This window comes from Corythoichthys intestinalis, chromosome 4 (assembly GCF_030265065.1).
Source record: "Corythoichthys intestinalis isolate RoL2023-P3 chromosome 4, ASM3026506v1, whole genome shotgun sequence".
NCBI lineage: Eukaryota > Metazoa > Chordata > Actinopteri > Syngnathiformes > Syngnathidae > Corythoichthys > Corythoichthys intestinalis.
In genome coordinates this window covers 63,103,505-63,126,671 of record NC_080398.1, presented here as the reverse complement: position 1 = coordinate 63,126,671, position 23,167 = coordinate 63,103,505, and the positions used below count along the sequence as shown (strand labels likewise).

At 40.5% G+C, this 23,167-nt stretch overlaps 2 protein-coding genes across 6 annotated transcripts in view; both read right to left on the bottom strand.

Moving 5' to 3' along the window:
* ano10a (anoctamin 10a) overlaps nucleotides 1-11,774 on the bottom strand; it is an 87,998-nt gene extending 76,224 nt beyond the window's left edge. For 2 of the 5 annotated variants that reach the window (XM_057833539.1, XM_057833541.1), the window contains exons 1-3: nucleotides 11,506-11,774; nucleotides 6,453-6,589; nucleotides 116-157 (exon numbers count right to left, since the gene is read on the bottom strand). In XM_057833539.1, coding sequence (XP_057689522.1) covers nucleotides 116-157; nucleotides 6,453-6,576 — 166 coding nt within the window. In that variant the 5' untranslated portion in view covers nucleotides 6,577-6,589; nucleotides 11,506-11,774. Of the gene's footprint in view, nucleotides 1-115; nucleotides 158-6,452; nucleotides 6,590-9,715; nucleotides 11,198-11,505 lie in introns of those variants that run through there. The other 3 variants (XM_057833542.1, XM_057833543.1, XM_057833540.1) reach the window with 2 other exon arrangements.
* Nucleotides 11,775-11,782: 8 nt separating this feature from the next.
* On the bottom strand, nucleotides 11,783-17,143 carry LOC130914395 (uncharacterized). Its single transcript, XM_057833544.1, has 2 exons — nucleotides 15,853-17,143; nucleotides 11,783-15,536 (listed from the first exon to the last, which is right to left on the bottom strand). Exon 2 carries the CDS (start codon nucleotides 13,653-13,655, stop codon nucleotides 12,135-12,137), a length of 1,521 nt encoding a protein of 506 aa, XP_057689527.1. The 5' UTR covers nucleotides 13,656-15,536; nucleotides 15,853-17,143; the 3' UTR covers nucleotides 11,783-12,134.
* Between the last annotated feature and the right edge of the window lie 6,024 nt (nucleotides 17,144-23,167).

Genomic DNA, 23,167 nt, shown 5'->3' with positions numbered 1-23,167 from the left:
CTGACTAATCGGGAGAAAATTAGTCGTTTGGGACAGCCCTACTGTACATTCCACAACAGTTGGCAGCTCTGCTTTGACAAAGTCATCAGTCATCTATCAAAAAAATCACACTTACTTTTTGGCAAATCCTTGATCATAAGAAGACCGGTTAAAGTGCCTGTGACACGAAAAAGCATGTTTATTTCATAATACACGCGGTATTTTATGCCCTTGAATGATATGGACCGCTTGGATGTGTGTGGAAGCGATCGCTATATTTATTTAGTTTTTTGAATCCCGCGCCATGAAAATGAGTGACTTCCGGCTTCGGTCTTGCATTGAGGAGGAGGGCGCTGTGACGTGTACGGTAGAAGACGTTCTCTTCACTATACAGTGTACTGTTGTGTATGAGGACGAAGGATTCAGCTGATTTTGCGGATTAATACTTTTATTTTTTGCATCACGCCAGCCAAACGGCTGCAGAAAAATCATTCTGTATGCGGGAGAGGCGTATGCGCCTTTTTGGAGTTTCAAAAGGTTCCCATTCACCGTGGATATTTACTGTGGGACCATTGGACTTACAAGGAAGTGAGTAAACATCTTGTTTTGTATTATGTCAAATACGAATACAGTGATTACAAAGTAAACACTATAAAATTCCTTTAAATAAAGGACTACTTACGTTTGATCATTGATAGGCATGTAAAAAGCTATCCTCATGCTAATTAGCAGTTAGCTGTTAGCGCGTTAGCTACACAACAACTCCAGCCACCCTCCTCCAGGGAACGAACTGTAAATTGCTCTCCGCCGGGCGGTTTGCCGATCCGCAAAGAAACTCGACAACCGGGTCGTCATGTCAAATAATCCAGGCTAGTTATGTGTGATTTTCCACTTCGAAGACTTTGAAACATCCCTCGGTTCGGGTTAGCATGTCGGCTAGCTGTCACTCCTTCTGGTCTGTTTACATTCTCCGAAGCCGGGGAAGGGAAATTACATATGTCCGATTTAGGTGTCATAAAATATCGTTCGGGAGGTGTGACAGTAAAGGTGAAGTCGACTGTTTTGACCATTATGGAGTAATTTTGCCATTTCGTCTTGAATAAATGGATTTTTATTATTTTATATTCCATTTAGCACAAGATTGTTATTTGTCATGACCATGCCATTTATTTAGCATTTGGGGAAAGTACTTGGGTAAAAAGAATATCCTGTAAAAATATTGAAGTAAAGAGACAGAAACAATGACATTTTGCCGCTCTCTTCGTCGCGTTTTCCTCATTGTGAATAGTTCCCCCTCGACGGGCTGACTGGTCCTTCTCAAGCCATTTATATAGCTATTGGGGAAAAATACTTGGATAAAAAGAATATCCTGTAAAAATATTGGGAGTAGAGAGACTGAAACAATGACATTTTGCAGCTCTCTTCGTCGCGTTTTCCTCGTTCTGAACAATTCCCCCTCAATGGGCTGAATAGTAAAACCGATGAGCCTAGTCTACCGCTGACGTCATCCACCTGTTGGGGACGCTAAAGCCCTATAATGGTAGGCGTGGCTAACCGGCAGATTAAAAGACTAATTTCTCGTCATCTGCGCTTTGCTAAATTGTTGTATATAGTCGAATCGTCTCAAAATATGATTCTAATTCACATAATAATGCCATTTAAGACTTTTTTTCTGGTGTCATATGCTCTTTAAGGAAGCAGGCATCTTCGAAGTGTTTGCAGCAGAGAACACTACTCGATGATGGCGTGAAATTCATTCGCTTCGTGCGAACGAAAGATGTCCATTTACGTGCCCTGCTATCCTTTGGCCACTCATACAACTTTTCGTTTGAGTGAGAACAAAACATCGCGACACACCGCCGTGGCATCTTACCGAGAAGCAATGCAACAAACAATACTGTTCTATGGCGCACTTCCCTCGCACTTCCCGGTGTGGCGTAATTTCCGAAGATTTCCGAATATTGCCGAAGAAAAGCATTTTCGTTGTCAAGGGCGTTGCTATGGGTTAAACAAAGAATCTGGAAGGGTTGCGTTAAAAAAAATAACGAAAATATGCTTATAACTGTTTTGCCATTGATATTATTCAAAAACATGGTTGGCCAACCTTACTTCACATTACTGCTTTAAAGGTGTGTCACGACGCTATCAGAGCAACGAGTATGCAAATTAGCTCCAGATAGTAGCATATTAATGAAAAACAATTTTTTAGAAGAACTCTGAAAAGGACCAATAAAAATGACATTCTGGGCACTTTCAACACAAACTGTCACGCAAACCTGGCAAAATGCCATTAGAGGTTATTGAATATAATATCATAAACAGGCATGAAAATGGGTCAGGGGTTAAAAAAGTGTGGAGGAAATATGTTCCAGTACACTGTACAACTGTCCCAAAAGCCTAATTTTCTCCCGATTTGTCAGCAGACTATTTTTACGATTTGTCGACTAACCAAATAATTTTTTTCCCCTTTTTTATTTTTTATTTTTATTTTTTTTAAAAACTAATTTAGCAATTAAATATTTGATGACGCTTATCAATTCATAAAAACATTTTGGAACACTTAAATTCTTTATTAAAGTACAAATAAACTAGAGCTGTCCCGACTAGTCGACATAGTCGACGTCATCGATGACGTAAATCCGTCGACGAGCACAACATCCCGTCGACGGTTAATGGAGGGTTAAAAAAATATATGCGCGGAAAGTTCAGAATGTCGGATGCTCTGTATGCAAGCGGGGAAAGCGGCACAAAGCCAAAAAAGCGCACCAGAGTGTCCAAAACATTGACTTATTTCAAAGAAATAAAGGGGGGTACACTCTTGTGTCCTGTCTCTTCACTGCCAAGCTTGGCTGCACGTCGGCCGAGAATAAACACCTCAAGCGCCGTCACCGTTTGTAAAAAAAAATTTTTTTTTTTTTCATTTTTTGTACACCAGAGGGTGCTGTCACTTTACTAAATAATAATGTTTCATTGACAATGGGCCTATAAGTGCTATTATTAGTATTGCTAACTGAAAGGTTTATTTCATGTTATGGTTTATTTTATGGTATAGAAAATTATATAACGTTAAAAGGTCATAAATATATACAGTATATACGGTGATAGCACTCAAGGAAGAGATTGTCAATGATAAGGTAATAAATTAAGGTAAAGGCAATTCATATAGGCAAATCATTGATATATAAATAAGGTTTAAAAGGAAAAAGGTGAAAAGTTTTCGTTAATTTCTAATTGTGTTGTTTTATTTGTGTGCACCGTAGCTCTTACAGTGTGATTACATCAAGGATGGAATAAAAGTTGTAAACCATCAGTTTAAGAGACCATCTTTTCAATCGGGATGCTACACTAGTTAATTCTATCAGCATTTGAAGTCATTGTTTATTTGTGATTTATTATTGTTATTTACGTGTTTATTTGTACTTTAGTAAATAATTTAAGTGTTCCAATATGTTTTTTGTAAATTGATAAACGTCAACAAAAATTTCATTGCTAAATTAGTAAACAAATACAAAAAATATTTTTTTTAATTATTAGATTAGTCGACTAATCGTAAAAATAGTCGGCTGACTAATCGGGAGACAATTTGTCGTTTGGGACAGCCCTAAAATAAACACGTAAATAACAACAATAAATCACAAATGAACAATGAGGTCCAATGCAGATACCATTAACTAGTGCAAAAAATGGAATGTAAACAGATTCAGAACACTGACTTAAAAAGGGTGTCATTCTAAAAGTATTTTTAGTGTAGAATCTGAATTCTGAAGTATGTCGGATTAACTCCAATATGTGCTTTAGTTTGAAATGTTCACCGGAAGTACGTTCGCTAAACCGCTAATAGTTAGCTTTACACTCCGCAAAAAAGCTCTGTTAACCAGCGATTTTTCATGTTTGAAGTGTCACCTTTTAACCACATGTTTGCGTTTTGGAGAAGATTGCCAATGTTTTATAGCAGCCTAAAGTAGGTTGTCTTTTTTCCCATTAGGCTCAATTCAGCAATGCTAACGTTTACAGTGTTTAATATAGATGTGTTTCCATATTTTGAATGTCTGAACTTTAATTCTATGGCGTGTTGATGACCAATAAACATCTGTGAAAAGAACTGGAGTCTTATATGCCATCAAAACACACGTGTACACGCACTAGGGGTGCAACGGTTCAGTTAGCCCACGGTTCGGTTTGAACCTCGGTTTTGGGATCACGGTTTCGTTTTGCGTTTTGCATTTTTTTTTTTTTTTTTTTAAACTGCCTTTATTTAGCTTTTAAAAGAATGTAATAAACACTTAAAATGTAAACATTTTCGACTGTTAAAATGCCTCTTAGCTCTTTGGCTAGTGTAGTGACTGACTAATAGTAAAAACATTACTTTGCAAAGTAACTGGTGATACCTTTCATGTTTTTTTTTTTTCATTAAAAAAAATAGAAAATAAAACATAGTAACCTTTGCTATGTTTGGAGGTCTTTTAATGTTGTGAATCAACCGTTAAAGTTGATAAAATTGCTTCCGTTTTTGCATTAGTTCCCTTCTGTCTACTTTCAACATGTGAAAATTTTCAAACTGTTTCATCCTTTAAAGATAGACTCAAGTCGACATTTTGCCCATTTAGGAGTATTTTAAGATAAAAAGTTACTTAGGTTCACTATGAAGGTTCACTACAACAGAGCCTTTCTGAGAAGTTTACTGCTCTAAAATGGCGGCTGTTTACTAGCGCTACTGAGTCTGTCATTTCGCATGTAGTTCTATATGCATGAGATATCTAGGCGTAAATTGTATTCTGTCGGCTACAGTCATAAAATATTGGAGCCACCTAGCCTAGCATCGCGTTTGCTACAGCGTCTCTACAAACACTCTTCCCTCTCCGTCTCTGACTTTTTCTCGCGTCATTCAACCAACGTATTAACGAACATTGTCTCGTTGCAGAAACGGTGACCAAATCCGAACGGATGAAAAAAAACGTAATGCACAAAAAACGTGCAGATTTTGAACGTAACGTACACATTTAAAAATTCAGAGCTCACGTGTACAAATTACGACGAGACTGTACAACTTGACAGGTATGAATTATAGTGGACCGTCACAGTTAGGTAGTAGCACTCTGTAGCACGGGACGTCCAACAAACAGTGGTCAGGGCGAAACTATGTGCTTTAGCGAAATCATCTTCGATGGCTTTGCGTGCCATTTCATAATTGTCGGGGATTACGTTGTTGGAGAAATATGTCCGCGAGGGAACAATGTAACGCGGGTCAAGCGTTGCAAACAAATTAACGAAGCCCGTCGTGTGTTTTCACTGGTGTCATCTTCGGGGTTGTCCTGCCCTGAGAAAGTGATATCTGTGGGTGATGCAGGCTGAGGTGCCAGAGTCATGTTATAAAAGTGTTGCCATTAGCATGGGGAACAAGCGCCGAGCAATGTTTGCAATTTTTTTTTTCAATATTTTCTCTCCCTCTGCATTGTAGTAGTCCACGGGGAAACCAAAATGTTGCCACACTGCAGATTTGAAAGAAGCCGGTGCTTCCTCAAAATTCGGTCTCTCCTCCACTCGCCATAGCGATTTCTTTCTTGTTTCACTTTAACTTCGCTCGTAAGCGAGAGAGGGCGTTACTCGGCTTCTATTACACAAGAGCTTGACAGCGATCCGACATTTACTTGCGGGGCGGGAATTTCTCCACAGCGGTGCTTCACGTCACACACAGGCACACAGAGCTCGATCAATTCATTCCACAAGCGTTCGGAATACATTAATTGCAAAACCGAAAAGGCGCAGTTCATAAAGGCGTACAGGGCGAACCGAACAGTTCAGCTTTAAACCGCAAACCATTACACCGCTAACACGCACGCACAAATGTATGGACGCACGCACGCACACCACGATAAAACGCAGCCGTGAAAATGATCGCCGTCATTTTTATTTACCTGCGATAAATGGACTCATTGCATATCGCGACAGGCTTAGCAACTTCAATAAAACATGTCATTAGTTAGTTAGATGGACTTACAAACTGGGTGATGGCGCTTTGGGTGTTCATTCAAGGCCGACATGCAGCCAAGCTTGGCATCGGAGAGACAGGATAACAGTGTAACCTCCTTTGTTTCGTTGAAAAAAGTCAATGTTTTGGCCACTCTGGTGCGCTTTTTTGGCTTTGTCCCGCTTTCCCCTCTTGCATACCAAGCGTCCGACATTAAAAAATATCTCCTGACCCCCTATACACCTTAAAAATGTTCTCCTCAGATCTACACAATTCACGTAGGTCACCCTTTTTTACTTCAAAACGGCGAATTTCGCCGAAAGGTGAGGGATTTTCATGCCTGCATAAAAGTGTTGATTTTACTCTGAAAAGTGCAGAGCGATAATGACTCAGAAAAAGCGTTAAAATCAACTCTGTGTGAGTCAATTCAACAATGGACTTTTTGCTGTGCAGTCATTTATAGCCAAATTACATACGAAATATGGACTTCAGAAAACTTACATACCCCCATCCTGCTGTTTTTCTCTCATCCTCCTCAGTAGCCATGCAACAGTTTCCTCCTTGGTGTCTGGGGAGAGGACCACCACCACAAGTGGTGAACAAAATCCATTGCCTGAAACCTTCATCATATTTTACTGTAACCTGCAATTGTAAAAAGAAAAAAAGAGATTTCAATTATTACTGTGAGCTTGATACCACGACTGATACCATGATAGCATGTTAAGCAGCCACCATTGACTCATGATAGCTTAGCCGCTATGGACCCCTGAAAGTAACAAATAACTGACAAACTGCACGGAAATTGTTGAAATCAACTCCATCGACTAATTAAACCCCACTAACTCGAAGATTAAGCCTAATAAGAGTGTGACAATCTCTCGATACGGCGATATATCGCGACATTTTGCAAACCCAATTTTTTTTTATTTCATTCTCTTTTGTATTTTTTCTTTGCAAGCAAAATAAATGAAGATATTATTAACAAAGCATTTGTAATTCCAATCATTTTCTGGGAGAAATTGAGCATTATCTGACAGAATTGCAGGGGTGCCAATACTTTTGACCAGCAGCGCACTTTGTGTTTGATGCATTTTTTTAAAGATTTTCAAATGACGTAGTCCGCTTGGGCGAATTTATCGTCTTCGAGGTAAATCTGCTCAATTTACAGTGATAAGTGCTTGGGGCTAGGGCCATATCGCCCAGCCCTAGTTGAACGCAAGCGCCAGATGTACGGACTTAGCAGGCTAACTGATAAACGTCCTATCCATTATCTTTTCGACCTGTCTTGCCGATTGTATTGCTTATTACGGGATGATATCGATGTATTAGATACATTAAATGCTTAAATTATAAAGCCTTGGTCCCAGGCTTCGAGGCTAAACACAATAGATAGATCAATATTATTTGGAATTTTCCATTCACATTGTTGCCTGAATTACTTTTCAGAAGTTATCATGCCACATAGATCTACACAGTGAATTAGGGAATGACCCGGACAAATAGGAGATGCTGACACTTTGAGATGATCCCCCTTTGTCTACTCATGTATTTGATAATCAATATGCATGCACTAAGGCACTAGGACTACACTAGGACAGATAATTTTCTCCAGCGTATTTTACCGACTATTTTTATACCTGTCCACACTTCGTTTAAGGTGCGCTTAAGGCCCCGCCGCTTCTGCAAGGTACGCCTGCAATTGCGCAAACTACGCATGCGTAGAAAGAAGAAGCCGAACATGTTACGTCATCGCACGCGCGGTTTACCTCTGAACCGGAAACATCACTTGCCCGCGGCAAATTTCGAAATTACTACACATTCTAGACTGTCATTATTTTGTGATCACTGTTTTTTTCGTGATTGCAATTGAATGCATCACGCAGGAGCGAGAGTGAAGGGAGAGCATGCTCAGCTTTTCGCACTAAAAACAGCAACGGCATGACGTCCCTTCATGAGTATCGGAATGTTGTACGGAGACAGCAGTCCATATTGGGCGGCGCATAGGCGGTGAGTAACATTACCCGCCTACATTATCCGTCTAACAACTAATCCTGATAATAGACCCTACCCACCGACGTCACAAAATCACGTGATCGCTGTATTGTTCCGCCCCCTTGTCCGTCATTTTGTGTCTGTATTATCAATGGTCTCAATTGATCGAGCAATTTATAATGCATTTCATGGAAGACCCGGTGCTTTCGGATGCCGTAAACTCACTTGATGCGTTGCATAAAAGGCGTTATGTGGAAAAGCTTCAGTTTATCCATTTGCCAGATCCATATTTGATGCCTAAATCGATGTTTTTCGACCCGTTGTCTCCGCCGTATTTGCCTGAAATCTGCTAGCTACCCTGATATGTACAACTATCTTGTCCACACAAAATCAGCCTATTCTCATGAAAGTTTGAAAAACTTTAAGAGCTTGGAGGCTTATAAATACTTTGTTGCTGGTTGGGTGAAACAGGTCCTCGTCCACGAAAATTCGGCAGGAATCTATCTTGTGCTTGGAAAGGTGAGTTACGAAATTTTCAATTCAAAATCTTTTGTTCTTGCTAACATCCACTGTCAAGTCTAATGTATTTCATGTCATTTGTCAATGGAGCTGGGGCTTTTAATGTTTATATGGTTTAGCGATAGCACTCTCACTACATACATACGTGTATGTTGTCGGCGATTAGCCTAGCAATGATCTTAATTGTGGTTGTCAGCCCAAAACCCTCTAAATATATATTAAATGCATCTTACCAGATATAAAATGACTACTACATAATCTGTGGTAATCGTTTGGAGCCCAGTTTTCTCGTCGAATTGCAGCAGCCCATCTCGCTCTCTCCTATCCGGGTCTCTCGGAATCCGGTAGAACTTCAAGTCTCTCCGTCTATCTTCTCTGTTATTGCAACCGACCACCACACACGCCTTCACCATTTTGATTATTAACGTTAACGAGCAGAAAAACACGCCATAAATAGGAGGAATGTACGTAGCCGTAACAGGTAAACACGATGTGTTGACGGACAATTGGGCGGCACCAGTCAGGAGGGCTGAGTTGTGACGTCACGTGGGTAGGGTCTATAGGCATTATCAGGATTAGTTCTGCGGTGAGGGAACGCGTTGCTCTGTAATTCACCGCCAAGCCACTAGAGGGTTGTGGCGTTATGTTTGTACGGTTTTGGGGCATGCTTGTTGACTTCCGCTAGTCTAGTTTAAGGGACAAAAAAAATAATAATGCAAGATGGAACTCTTGAAAGTAAATATTCTGCTCATCAACATTGAATAAATATTGAACATACAAATGTTGAGGGGCAGGCGATGCAGAAGATGGTTTCGAGGCGATCTGGCCGACTTTTGATGCCACACAGAGAGTTTTAGACTCGGGTGGAGAGAGCTAGCTGTGGCGGCTAGCTTCAAACTGCCGTCGAGCACTGCGTTCAAGGTCTGCAAAGCCCTCCAGCCCGATTTGTTTGCCGTGTCCTACAACCAGCCAGTGGGAAGCCATAGCAGATTTCTGGCATCTATGGAACTTCCCAAACTGCATTGGGAGCCTTGATTTTAACGTTATCATAAAAAGCACCGAGGCACTCTCAATCAGTGATGACGTATCATGTGTGAACTGTCTGTTATTGAAAATTAAAGATCAAAACAACAGTTTTGACACCAAATGTGTGCTTTATTCTTCATATACTTGAAGTGTGACACGTAAATAAGTCACTTCAATAAATGATGAAGTGCACCAACCAAAAATACGACATAAAGTGAGAAAGTGATTTACCGACGTGGTCACCGCTTCGTGTGGCCACTCGATTCCGAACACACACGTCTCGGTGGTTCTTCCATTTAAAAAAAATTTTTTTTGTCAATCGCCGACCTTGCCATTTGGCAATCACAATAATGTCTTGATGAGACTTGCTCTTCGATGATACTCGTGTCGGCTTGGTCCATTTTTGCGTGTAGAAAATAATATTTGATTCTATTCTACAATGGCGGTGATCTCGCGCTGAACCGGAAACAACAGCCTGAGCGGATCAATCACAGTCCGTTTCTGCCACGTCATACACTACGCGACGCGAAGGTTCGAAAATTCGAGAGGAGCACGTCAGGCTACGGCGCAGGGTCGTAACTCCGGTCTTCCTTGACGGCGCAGGTCTGACGTGGAAGTATAACTCGGCCTTCAGACATGTGGGTGAATGTTCAAAAATAAAGGACATTGAGTAAATGTAGATTTAATTTAGCTCTGTGTTTTATTTTGTAAATAAACATGGCTAAACCGGGAGTTAGCTGTGTAGTTAATGCTAACTTTACTGCATACGTTTTTTATTTTGGCTTGATTTTAATCAGGGCACAGAAAAAACATTTCCAGGCGAATTTTAGGGCTTAAATTCCAATACCATAATATTTTAATTTTTGCAGTGGGCTATTATTTTTTTCCAATTATGATTACAGAATGTGAATTCATGATTGTTTTGAATCAGAATAAAAGGTTCCATATGCATAACGAGAACATATAAATGTGAGTACAAAACATTATCTATTTTTTTTTTGTATTTAGCCTTGAAGCCAAGGACCTATAATATGCAATCCAAACAGCAGCAACGGTCGAAAAGATAATGGATAGCACGCTAGTCAGTTAGCCTGCTGTGTCCATAATTTTTGCGCTAGCGTTTGACTGCAATATACATCTTTTTGTGGCTTTCCGTTAACTCGAGGTGCGAGCATCATTTCAGACACGCTGATTTTAACGAGATATTATCACGCATTTACCTTGTTTCGATCCGAAAACTCCATGTAGCATGTATCACCGAGTGTCAAGATACAGCTGTGAATAGCCACAGCCTGACTTTGTGGGGATTTTATGGGTGAAACACGGTAATTTAACAAGGGTCACGACGCGGAAGTCACAGATAATAAGGAGTGGTCGAGATTTGCTTTTTAAATATTTATCCTTTTAAACTTTTTTTTCCTCCCAGTTTTTCTTGGTTTGGATCGATTATCACCTAAAATATCGGGGAAAATGCGACAACAACAACAACAAAAACTACAATTAACAGATAGTTATGAGGGAGATATCCGTGACCTATTTGCAGACACTATTTTTTTAATTTCGTTGAGACGTAACTTTATTTTAAGTTTAAAGTATGCAGGTGAATAATTTTTTTAAATCTTTTTTTAAACTAAATATTAGACATCAATTAATGATTCTAAGCTAAAAATGACAGACATTTCAACATGTTTTGCCCCTACCCCCCAAAGTCAAATCCCTCCTATGCCCACAACTGTGTTAATAGGTGTATTTAAAATTTAGAATACATAATGACTATTTTAAATGCAATTAATCAATTTAAAATTGTAATCGCTTGAGAGCACTACGTTGTACATATCAGCATGTGAATGAAAGTCTTTATCTTTGCAAATTATAAAATATGATTCTTTCCGCTGACACGAACATGATGAAAGTGCGGTCTTCACATTAAATAATATTCTGTGGTCAGCCAGAATGTTCTGAAAATTGCTGGGGCTTCAAGCGTGAACAACTTCACCGGCCGAGTATATCTTGGAACTTACCGTGTTGAGCAATGTCAAGGCCGTACTTCCTTAATCTCGAGGAGAACGCCGCTTAATTAGAAGCAAAGCCTTAACACACGCACTCTTATAGACAAAACCCCTTTCCAACTACCGTGCCAATACTACAAACGCAACAAACACCGATCTGACGTCGCGTACATCCGCCATAGTAGAACATCCCAAATAAAGTATAGATATCCCATTGTGAAACTAGATGTTATAGGCGGAGGCGAGGACGTAGGTAACCTCCACCATCTTGCGTCGGTGAACCTCCTTCTGTCTTTTTTAAAAAAAAAATTTTTTTTTTTCATTTTTTTTTTTACGAAACTTTATTTACACAAAAACAAATACACATAATGGGTGAACAATTCGAGAGAGACAATTCACATACAATCAACAGATTTACAAAAATAACAAAACAATAAATAAAATGGTCGGGGTCATTTTTAACACAAGCCGTACTGTTTGCAAAGTCTTTTGGTCCTTATAGCTTTGGGATTCAAAGAGGAACTCAAATTGTCCAAATATAAAGAAAACATTTTCCCCAAAACATGAAAATTTGGTCTTTAATTAGCATATTTTACACAGTGAATGTGAAATTTTGCCAATATTAAAATAACATTTACAACTTATCTTTTATCCATTTCTGGTTCTTCAATGTTGGCTAGGCCAAACAAAATATGTCTAAAAACAATTTTCAATGATGGCACAACTTTGGAATTAATATAATTGTTCAGGTCAACCAAAAAGATGTGGGAGTAAATACATTCCCAAAACAAATGGGAAATAGTTTCCTCTGCATTTGCACAAAAAGAACATAATGTCTCAATATTAATTTTAAATTTAACCATTGTCGTCTTTACAGGATAACACCTGTGAAGTAATCTGAGTAATAAATATTTTCTAGGCAAAAGCCAAGCATGTTTCCATTCAATATTTTTGTATAAATTATTCCAATAAGAAATTGCTGCAGGTTTGGAAAATATCTCCTTTTGAATAAGTCCTCTCAAACAATGGTTGGAGGCTTCAGAGCTTAATAGTGCACATTTATAACCAATTAACAGAGACTTTGGATCAAAGATTGGCACATTACAATTTCTACCTTTAGGAGAATTTTGTAATAATCTTCGAGAGCCCTCTGGTATTGCATCAAACACAAGAGAATATTCACGAGGCGTAACAACCATACTATAAGATAAATAAAATTCTTGATATGTGAAAAGTTGACCATCTTCGTTCAATAATTGACTAACTAAGAATATGTTATTTTGGACCCATCTTTCAATATACAAAGATCTATTTCGATACTGTATATCTTGGTTGTTCCAAATGTAATATCTATGTGGTAAAAAATTGTGTTTATATATCATTGACCATGACATAAGAAGTTGAGTGTGAAATTTGGCTAATTTAACTGGTAACTTTGAAATGTTGTAATTACACCTTAACAGAAAGTCTAGACCTCCTACAGATTTAAAGATATGAGTAGTGATAAAATTCCAAATTGAATTGGGATTTTTCAAATATAATTTAATCCATTTAATTTTAAACAATGCATTCAAAGAAGTAAAATCTAAAGCGTCAAAGCCTCCCGAAGCTACATTATTTATCATAACATTCTTTTTTATGTAATGTATTTTGTTTTTCCAAATAAAGTTGAATAAAATTCTGTCAATTTTGATACAAATAACTTTTGACACATGAAGCGCCATCGCTGCATATATCAATCTTGAAATACCTTCAACTTTAGAGACTAATGATCTACCAGTTATAGATAAATCCCTCTGTAGCCAAAGATTAAATTTCTTTTGAACTGAACCAATCAGGGGATCAAAATTTTCAGCCACCCTTGCACTTTCATCTTTTCCAATTATAATACCTAAATATTTGACTTTATGTTTTACAGTAATCCCAGATACATTCTCATCACACCATTCTTTAACTGGTAGAAGTTCACATTTTGCTATGTTCAATCTGAGGCCAGAAGCTTTAGAAAATACATTTATAACATCAATTGATTTTTGAATTTGGGATGTATCCTTTAAAAATAGTGTAGTATCATCAGCAAGTTGAGTGATGGTTAAAGTTCTATTTGCGATAGTAATGCCCTCTACATTACAATTTCTAAAGTGAATGGATAGTATCTGCATAGGAAGAAGAAAAAGAAATGCTGAAATTGGACACCCCTGTCGGATCCCTCAATGAATGTAGAACCTTTTAGTAGTGCCAAATGGAAGTTTAATGGAGCTATTCGCATTTGCATATAAGGTTTTAATAGATCTCTTAAAATATTCCCCAAAACCAAAAACATCCAAAGCTTTAAACATAAATTGATGTTCAATAGAATCAAATGCTTTGTAAAACCAAAAAAAAAAATGAAACTTTCTTCTTTAATCAAATCAGAATAATCTAAGATATCCAGAACCAACCTTATATTGTTTGTTATGTGTCTGCCAGTCATGAAGCCAGACTGAGTTTCCTCAATTATATCATTGAGTGTCAACTTTATTTTTTTAGCCAAACATATCGCTAAGATTTTGTAATCATTATTAAGAAGTGATATTGGCCTCCAATTGTCTAATAACAAAGTATCTTTTTGTGGTTTAGGAAGGAGAGTAATCAAACCCTGAGTTAAAGACACATGGAGCTTTCCGCTTTCAATACTTTCTACGAATACCTTATATAAAAATGGAACCAATTCTTTAGAAAACATTTTGAAGAACTCTGCCGTTAAACCATCTGTTCCTGGACTTTTGTTAGATTTTAATTTCTTGATAGCGTCTTAATTATCATTACAGTTAGGAGAACATCACACATTTCTTTATTAGCATCTCCAATATCTGCAATATTTCCCAAAGACTGAAAAAAGTGTTCCGTATCATTCGCTAAGCAGTTAGATTGATATAGTGTTTTATAAAATTACTCACAAGCTTCCGCTATCTTTCCTGGATCCTCTGTAATAACTCCATCAAAGCAGAGCTTGGAGACACTATTAAAGGTATTATTTCTCTTCTCCAATTTGAAAAAGTAAGAAGAGTTCTGCTCCCCCTTTTCCAACCACTTCCTCCTAGAACGCACAAATGCCCCTTTCGCTTTGTTTATATATAATCGATCCAATTTCATTTGCATAATTTGAAGATTGGTTTTATCTTCTTGTGATAAGTTCTCAATACCTTGAGAAGAAAGTGAAATAATTTCAGAAATTAATTCAGATTCCTCTTTCCTGTTCTTTTTAGTCATTTCACTTCCAGCTTTTCTTAGGAGTTTACTTAATTCAAATTTTAATAAATCCCAATTGGTTCCATATACATTTTCAGTACACGCTCTTGTCCAACCTTTATGTATTTTAAGTTTGATCTCATTTACCAATGACGCATTCAAAAGAAGAGAATTATTTAATTTCCAATGCGAGTTAACCCTTTTTTGCTAGATGACTAGCATACACACATAACTCCATAAAAATTGTCTTATGATCCGTCAGGGGCGTTGTTAACATTTTGACATCGGAGACATATTGAGATAAGGGATCAGATAACAACCAAAAATCAATACGAGATTGTAACGATCCCGTTTTGTTTTTCCAAGTAAATTCTTTTGCTAATGGATTCTTAGTTCTCCAAATATCAATTAAACCATTTTCATGCATGAAGTTTTGCATATAAGTATTATTTTCTCCAGATTTAGAAGGCCATCTATCTTCAAAGTACAGTTGAAATCCCCACCCAACACTATCTTCATTTCGGCATATGAACTTACGTATGAGTCTATTTTTTACTGTAACACATATATTAAATTCGTATTTTCTTGTTTGTTGTTATATCCATAGACATTGCCCAACAAAAATACTTGATCATTTACAGAAATAACCAAAAGTATGAAATGACCATTTGGATCAATCGTTGAGGAAATGATATTTCCATTAAATCTGTGTTTCAAAAGAAGAGTTCCTGCTGAATGATGAGTGCCACGAGATGCCCACAATTCCTTTCCGGAATTCCAAAAATTGACATCATTAGGACCAGAATGTGATTCTGGAATAAAACAAAAATCCGCATTGAAATTACTTGCATACAAAAATACAGCTTTTCTTTTTGTATTGTCTCTTAGACCCCGAGCGTTAAAAGAAATAACGAATAACGACAAAATGTAAGATTACTAGTGAACGTACACCCTTAGAAAAATAGAAACTTTGACTATAACCCGAACTATACGGTCGCAAACTTCAAAACAGTATTATTAGCAGCTTAAGTATCATATGAAAACAAATAAACAAAGCTACTATAAACAGCGTGATGTTCCAATTAACAATAAGGTCTTAAAGCTCTCAAATAACCAACACACAAATACCTGCAGACTTTTTTTTTTTCCCCTCCTCCCTTTTTCTTCCATCGATGCAAGCTTGCGGTCCCACAAAGCAAGCAGCTTTCCCCTCCTTGCACATGAGTTCCACTTGCAGCAAAGGTTGACTATTCAACTCCGGATCCTATGGAGTAGGTTTCTCATGAATTCCAGTCAATTTTCTTTTCCATCGATGATAGGTCAAGGTCCCACAAAGAAATCAGCTTTTTCCTCCTTGCGTGCTTGTTCCACTTGCATTCAAAGCTGGTTGCTATGTTCAGGATCCTCAGTAGCAACTTGGTCTTCCTTGAACTGCAGTAAATACATTTTTCTCTCATCGATGAAAGTTTGAGATCCCAAGAAAAAATCTGCTTTGCCCTCCTTCCGTGCTTGTTCTATTTGCTTCCAAAGCTCTGATCTGCTCAGGATCCTCAGGAGCAAAGTCTTCCTTGAATGCATTCAGTGTATTTCTTTTCCATTTACGAAAGCTCGAGGTCCCACAAAGTAAGCAACTTTGCCTTCCTTGCGTGCTTGTTCCACTTGCGGCCAAAGTTGCGCCGCTCACGATCCTCAGGAGTGAGGTCTTCCTTGAACTTCAGCTTCCTTGCAATCAGGAACTCAGAGCGTTTTCCCATCTTCCATACGACATCTCGAAAGTGCCTCATGGTGTATTGCAGGATTATGGGTCTTGGCTGAAGAGAAGATGTACCCTTTCGTTTTGGTCCAAGCCTGTGCACTGTGTCAATAACACTCTGAAACTTTTCTTTCTGTTCAGGAGCAATGTTTTGACATACTTCGATGGCTCTTCTGCGCACATCTTCTTCCTCGTTCTCTTCTAGGCCATGAAGTCGCAAATTCCATCTGCTCTTGTACCTCGCCAATTCCATAACTTTGCTTTCCATATCTTGGATCGTTTTTTCCATTTTAATGACTCTCCCTTCCGTTTTTTTTGCCAGCACTTTAATATCTTTCATTTCTGCAGTAATGTGGTTAATAGTGTCCACCAAATCAGCAATTTTTTGGCTAATGTTAGCTCCTTACTCCTCAATGGCCGTCTTCAGCGTCACAATAACAGTCTCCGTCTGGTGCTCTTCTATCGCTCTTTTTTTAGACGGCTGCTGCGCTGGCGAGGAGTTAGGAGTAACAGAGGAACGCTTACCCAAGCCCGAGGTATTCTGCATGTCAGGCTATCAAAAGTCCACCGCTCACGCCAGTATTTTTGCTGCTATTCAACTTTTTGCCAGGACCGCATGAGTTCGTGACTGTTTGCTACGCCGCCATCTTGGCTCCCCTTCTGTCTTTTGTCTATTCTCGCAGTCGGCGTGATGTCACGATGACGTCATATCGCATAGCAACGTGTCGCCATTTTGAGAGGGGGGCACGCACAGGTACACATCCGTAGACAGACGTTGTCTGAAATTCATATATTTCAGCTGTGTTTTGCGTCTTTTTTTTCATAAAAACGTCTTAAAGATGACTTATTATTATCACGAGTCACTGCCGAAAGACACCAGGAAGCGATACAATTTAAAATTAGCGTGTATTGGCCTGCAAATTTGCCCATACAAAGTCGCAGCTGATAGCAGGATAAACAATCGAAAGGAAATGCCTACAGTGGAGTTCGGAAACATCTACAACTACCTCATAAAGTCACCCAGTAAGTTGACCTTTATCAATTACGTGGAATATGTACTATGTGGAACTAAGAAAACTGGTAGTATACACGGAGTGATTATTTCTGCCGTAACCGGTAATTCGCCTCCAAGCGTTATTTAGCCGTGAACACGTCACGGCACAATAACCAATTCCCACCAGGCCAATTATATACCGATTGACCGATTAAAGCAGTTCACGGCAAAAGAAAAATAACGCTTTGCGAGTTGTCGGTTCCAGTAATAATAACAACCACTGCCTAGTCTATTGAATCCTAGCAGCTAATTAGGGGGGAAAAAAAAAAAAAAAAAAAAAAAATGGATTTTTATATCGAAATAATCGATTAAAGTTTACTCACCAGTAATAAAATGTCGGCTGCAAACGTAAATGTGCCTGGTCCACGGAACCGTCTTCTTTTACTATTCCTCGATTGATTGCTTTCAGCCAATTTCTTGTCCTTTTCTTCTCACGAGGAAGAATGAAGAACTTCAAATGCGGCTCCGAACTCTTCCTTGTGTTACAACCCGGAACACGGCAATTTTTAGTCATTCTGACGGAAAAAAAGACGGCAAATAAGACAAAAGTTCAACGCGTTTGTACTGCAATGCACGACAGAGCAACTGCTTGTGACTCGTGTTTTGCCCCCATTTCAATATGGCGATGCTTTGTTGTGGCTGGTGACGCCATTAATGCCCGAATGTCCCACTGCGAGAATACCCCCACTATTAATTTGCAGCTTTTTTTTTTTTTTTTTATCATATGTGTGTGTATATATATATATATATATATATATATATATATATATATATATATATATATATATATATATATATATTATAGATATATGTATTAGGGGTGTCAAACGATTAAAATTTTTAATCCAGTTAATTACAGCTTAAAAATTAATTAATCGTAATTAATCGCAATTAATCGCAATTCAAACCATCTATAAAATATGCCATATTTTTCTGTAAATTATTGTTGGAGTTGAAAGATAAGACACAAGGCGAATATATACATACAACATACTGTACATAAGTACTGTATTTGTTTACTGTAACAATAAATCCACAAATGGCATTATTAACATTGTTTCTGTTAAAGTGATCCACGGATAGAAAGACTTGTAGTTTTTAAAAGACAAATGTTATAGTTACAAGTTATAGTAATTTTATATTAAAAGCCCTCTTCATGTTTTCGTTTTAATAAAATTTGTAAAATTTTCAATCAAAAGTAGAGTTAATATAATAAAAATAAGAATAAAAATAAAAATAACAATAATAAGAATAGAGTGACCAAAGTCTGAGTAAGTTTTACGTTTATTTTGCATAGCTATTTTGATATGGAATGCCAGTTCATTTTGCATTGTTGTTTAACTGTGAGAATAGGGCCTCATTACTATAGACTGAAGTGCTTTTCTTTTTGTGAACATTATTTTTTTGAGATGATAGGAATATTATTTTTGTTGTGCTTTCACTAAACGATACCTATGTTTGTTGTGAAGGAGAAGCTTATGCCAATAAACGGCGCGGTCCAAAGAACGCCTGTGTCTACTCGCCTTTATAAAATACATATCTCTGTACATATCTTACCCAAAATACAACAAGAGACACATAATTGCCACTAAAAGAAAGAAAACTTACCGAAATATGTGTGGAGCACATTTAGCACAATGCAACAGCATAAACGTCTCTCAACTACTAATTCTCCCACGTTTAGAGGGAATAACATTAGTATGGAACAGCGCTTTCCCCAAGCGGCCAGTGGCATTCTCTTCACTCTTAATGTCCATAAACGGCCTCATTGTAATCTGTTTAAGGCAATGAGCGAGCTGGTCATTCAGTGCATGCGTTAATTGCGTCAAATATTTTAACGTGATTAATTTAAAAAATTAATTAACGCCCGTTAACGCGATAACTTTGACAGCCCTAATACATATATATATTGTAATGAATCGGGTTATAATGTGGCGGGGGTGTTAGCATATGTTCCTGAATGCACCGCATGACGTGGAGGGAGGTGCGGGAGAGCGAGGGACGTGCCTTCCGTGTTTACGTTTGTTCTGGCGGGGAGATGTGCGTTGGCTGCGGCAGACAGCAGTCGTGTTGCCAATAGGTTCCCACAAATAAAGAATTGCAATCTGATTCAACGGCTGACTATTATCAACGTTACACTGGTGTCAGAAGTAAAAAGCATTACTCGGTCACGTACTGGGACTCCTGTGTGTACCGCTTGCTGTGGTACGATTAGCCTCTTCGCTTCCCTCGTTTTTGGAGCCATGCCACCGAAGGTACGTCCGGAGATCACGGTGGCGGAAGCGGATGAACTGCCCACTGCTGCAGCTGCTTGGGGCTCGCCTGAACATCGAGAGACCGTGAGGAAGATGACTGCTGAAATGGCCAGGGTGGCGGGATTTGGCTCTACTAGCCGTCGTGAGGTGGTGTCTGACTCGCTAGCTTATCCATCGCCTGCTGGGGCTAATCGTTTGGAACTGCTTGGTGGGGCGATGCCCCCCGTGAAGACGCCGAAATACGATGGCAAGGCTAACTGGGAGGCTTTTCATGCCCAGTTTGAGCTCCTCGCCCAGGCCAACGGTTGGTCTGCTAGAGTGAAAGTGCTCCAACTGGCGATGTGTTTGACTGGGGATGCTCTGTCGTGCCTGCTGCTCCTCAGCCCGGAGGATAGGAGTGATTATGACACCTTGGTGGGGGCGCTAAAGAGACGCTTTGGACTTTGCACCATAGCCAGTCTGCTTCGCTCTGAATTGTGCAGCCGCCATAGACGGCCTGGAGAGTCGTTGCGTGCTTGCCAATGACATTGAAGGACTGGTCCACCGCACTTATGGCCATATGCCCCCTCCCATACAGAGCGAACTGGCCTTGGACCACTTCCTCCAGGCACTGCTACCGAGCGACTTGCGGGTGCAGACCCTGCTGGCCCACCCCAGGACCCTTCAGGAGGCTGTGGAGCTGGCCTCTGAAAGGGAGTTGCTGCATGTGGCGTCCCCGGCAGCTGCGTTTGAGGATTTACTGAGAGGGGGGGCCTCAACGGGGGCTGGGTTGGACTCTAAAGCACCTGCGTGGGTGGAGGAACTGACTCAACTGGTTCGGGCAGCTTCACTTCAGGGAGGTCGTCGATCTACACCACGGCGAAGGATCTGCTGGGGCTGTGGCCAGCCAGGCCACTTGGTCCGGGACTGTCCTAAGGCGCCAGCGAACCAGGGAAACGACCCGGGGACCGCTTAGTCGGGGCGATGCGGTTCCCCGGGTTGTCGCCCCAACCTGGCCCAAGCGAGGAGTCAGTATCGCCCCAGCACAAACTGACTTTGGGGTCGACTGCTACTGTTGATGGCCAGTTGGAGCAACTTGTGATGCTGGGTCGGACTTGGGTGGAGGACTGTTAGTACGCCGCAGTGACTGTGGGGGGTACGTGCTGTTTCGCGCTGGTGGATACGGGGTCTTCGGCAACGTTAGTGAGGTCTGATGTTGTGGGGGAGGGAACACCTGTCTCTCCAACAATGGTGAGACTTCAGACTGTTACTGGCGAGCGGGCCCCTATGCGCGGGAAAGCAGTTGTGACTCTGGGTGTGGGTTCCGAGAGGGTTCGGAGCACAGTGTGGGTTGCGGATCTGGAGGATTGTATTCTGGGACTCGGATGTCCTTAAGACTCTTGGCTGCATATTCGACACCAGAAATGGAACTCTCTCTTTCCCGGACGGTCACGTTGTCCAGCTGTCCAAGCGTCCTGTTGCGCCAGGCCATGCAGCGAGCCACTCTGTTTTTGTGTCACTTATGGGGATTGTTGCCGACACCACTGCTTGTTGTGCTCTGCCCGGGGAGTCACCCAAGCAAGGTGAGGACCTACCTTCTGTCCCGTCAGACCGTCCGTCATCTTCTGGATGTTCTCTGTTGCCGGGGACTGTCTCGGGGAATGAGAGCGGGAGAAGGATCTCATTGGTGAGGGAAATTTTCATTTTTCATTTCACTTCACGCCGCGAGTGTGTCGTGTACTTGGACGACATCCTGGTGCATGGCTCGTCCTTTGAGTCAACCCTCAGTTCTCTCAGGAAGGTGTTGGAGAGGATAGCAGCTGCAGGGTTGAAACTGCATCCTCAGAAGTGCCATTTCATGAGGCGGGAAAACACATTCCTGGGCCACAGACTGGGACAGGGCGGGGTCAGCGCGTTGGAGGACAAGGTGCAGGCTGTCAAAGACTGGCCCACCCCCGGCTCTGTGCAGGACCTGAAGAGCTTCCTGGGATTACCCTCTTATTATCGACGATTTGTTAAGGGGTTTGCTTGCCTTGCCGCTCCCTTGTTCCGTTTACTACAGAAAGGGGAACACTTTGTTTGGTCACAAGAGTGCCAGTTGGCATTCACTTCTCTGCAGACTGCACTCATGAATGCCCCAGTCTTGGCCCCGCCCGACTCTACTTTGCCCTTTGTCCTCGACACGGATGCAAGCAGTGTTGGCTCGGGGGCTGTGTTGCGCAGTGCAGGCCCACGTGGGAGGAGGTTGGCATGTGTTCTCGCGCCACCAAAGGACTCTGGTCAATGTTCAACACACTACGGTTGCAAGATGGAGTACTGCAACGTGGCTGGATGGAGCCGGCTACTGATGAGACTCACTGGCAGGTAGTCGTGCTAAAACTCCTACGGGAACGGGTGCTACAGGCGGTACACGGTGGACTTGGTACGGGGCACTGTGGGGTTGGGAAGACGCTCCATCGACTCCGCAACAGTTTTTACTGGGGATTACATAGGCGGGATGTGGAGGACTACTGCCGCCGCTGCAACAGCTGCACCGCAAAAAAATGTCCCACGGACAGGTCTATCGCACAACTTCAGCAGTGCCCGGTTGGAGGACCCATGGAGAGAGTGGGGATTGATATCCTGGGGCCGTTTCCTCACACAGAGGGGGGGAATCGCTACATCCTAACTGCTATTGATTATTTCACGAAGTGGCCCGAGGCCTATTGCCTGCCTGACCAGGAGGCGGAGACCATAGCGGACGCACTAGTAGGGGGGATGTTCAGCAGGTTCGGGACAGCGGAGGTGATTCACACTGACCAGGGCAGGAACTTTGAGTCTCGACTTTTCGCAGCCATGTGCGATAACCTGGGCTCACACAAGACTCGCACCACCCCATTATACCCACAAAGTGATGGACTAGGCAAGGCAAGGCAAATTTATTTATATAGCACAATTCAACACAAGGCAATTCAAAGTGCTTTACATCACATGAAGACCATAAAAATCACATTTAAATCAACACAACGTAAAAACCAAGACAAATGATCACATCTAATCACAGAATAAAAATAAATAAATAAAAATAAAACAAAAATAAAAATAAAGCAAAAACTACTACTACTAATAATCATTGAAATCAGCAATGGAGATAAGCACAATAGGAATAGAAGGCAGGTAGGTTGAAATATATAGACAGTTATGGATATGCAGTGCCAAACAAAAGCGTTTTTAGCCCTGATTTAAAGGAGCTAACAGTTTGAGCATACTTCAGACGTTCGGGTAACTTGTTCCAGAGGTGAGGAGCATAATAACTAAATGCTGCCTCACCCCTCTTGGTTCTTGTTCTTGGAACATGCAGAAGACCCGTTCCAGACGACCTTAGGGGTCTAGATGTCTCATAGGAATCTAACAAGTCAAGCA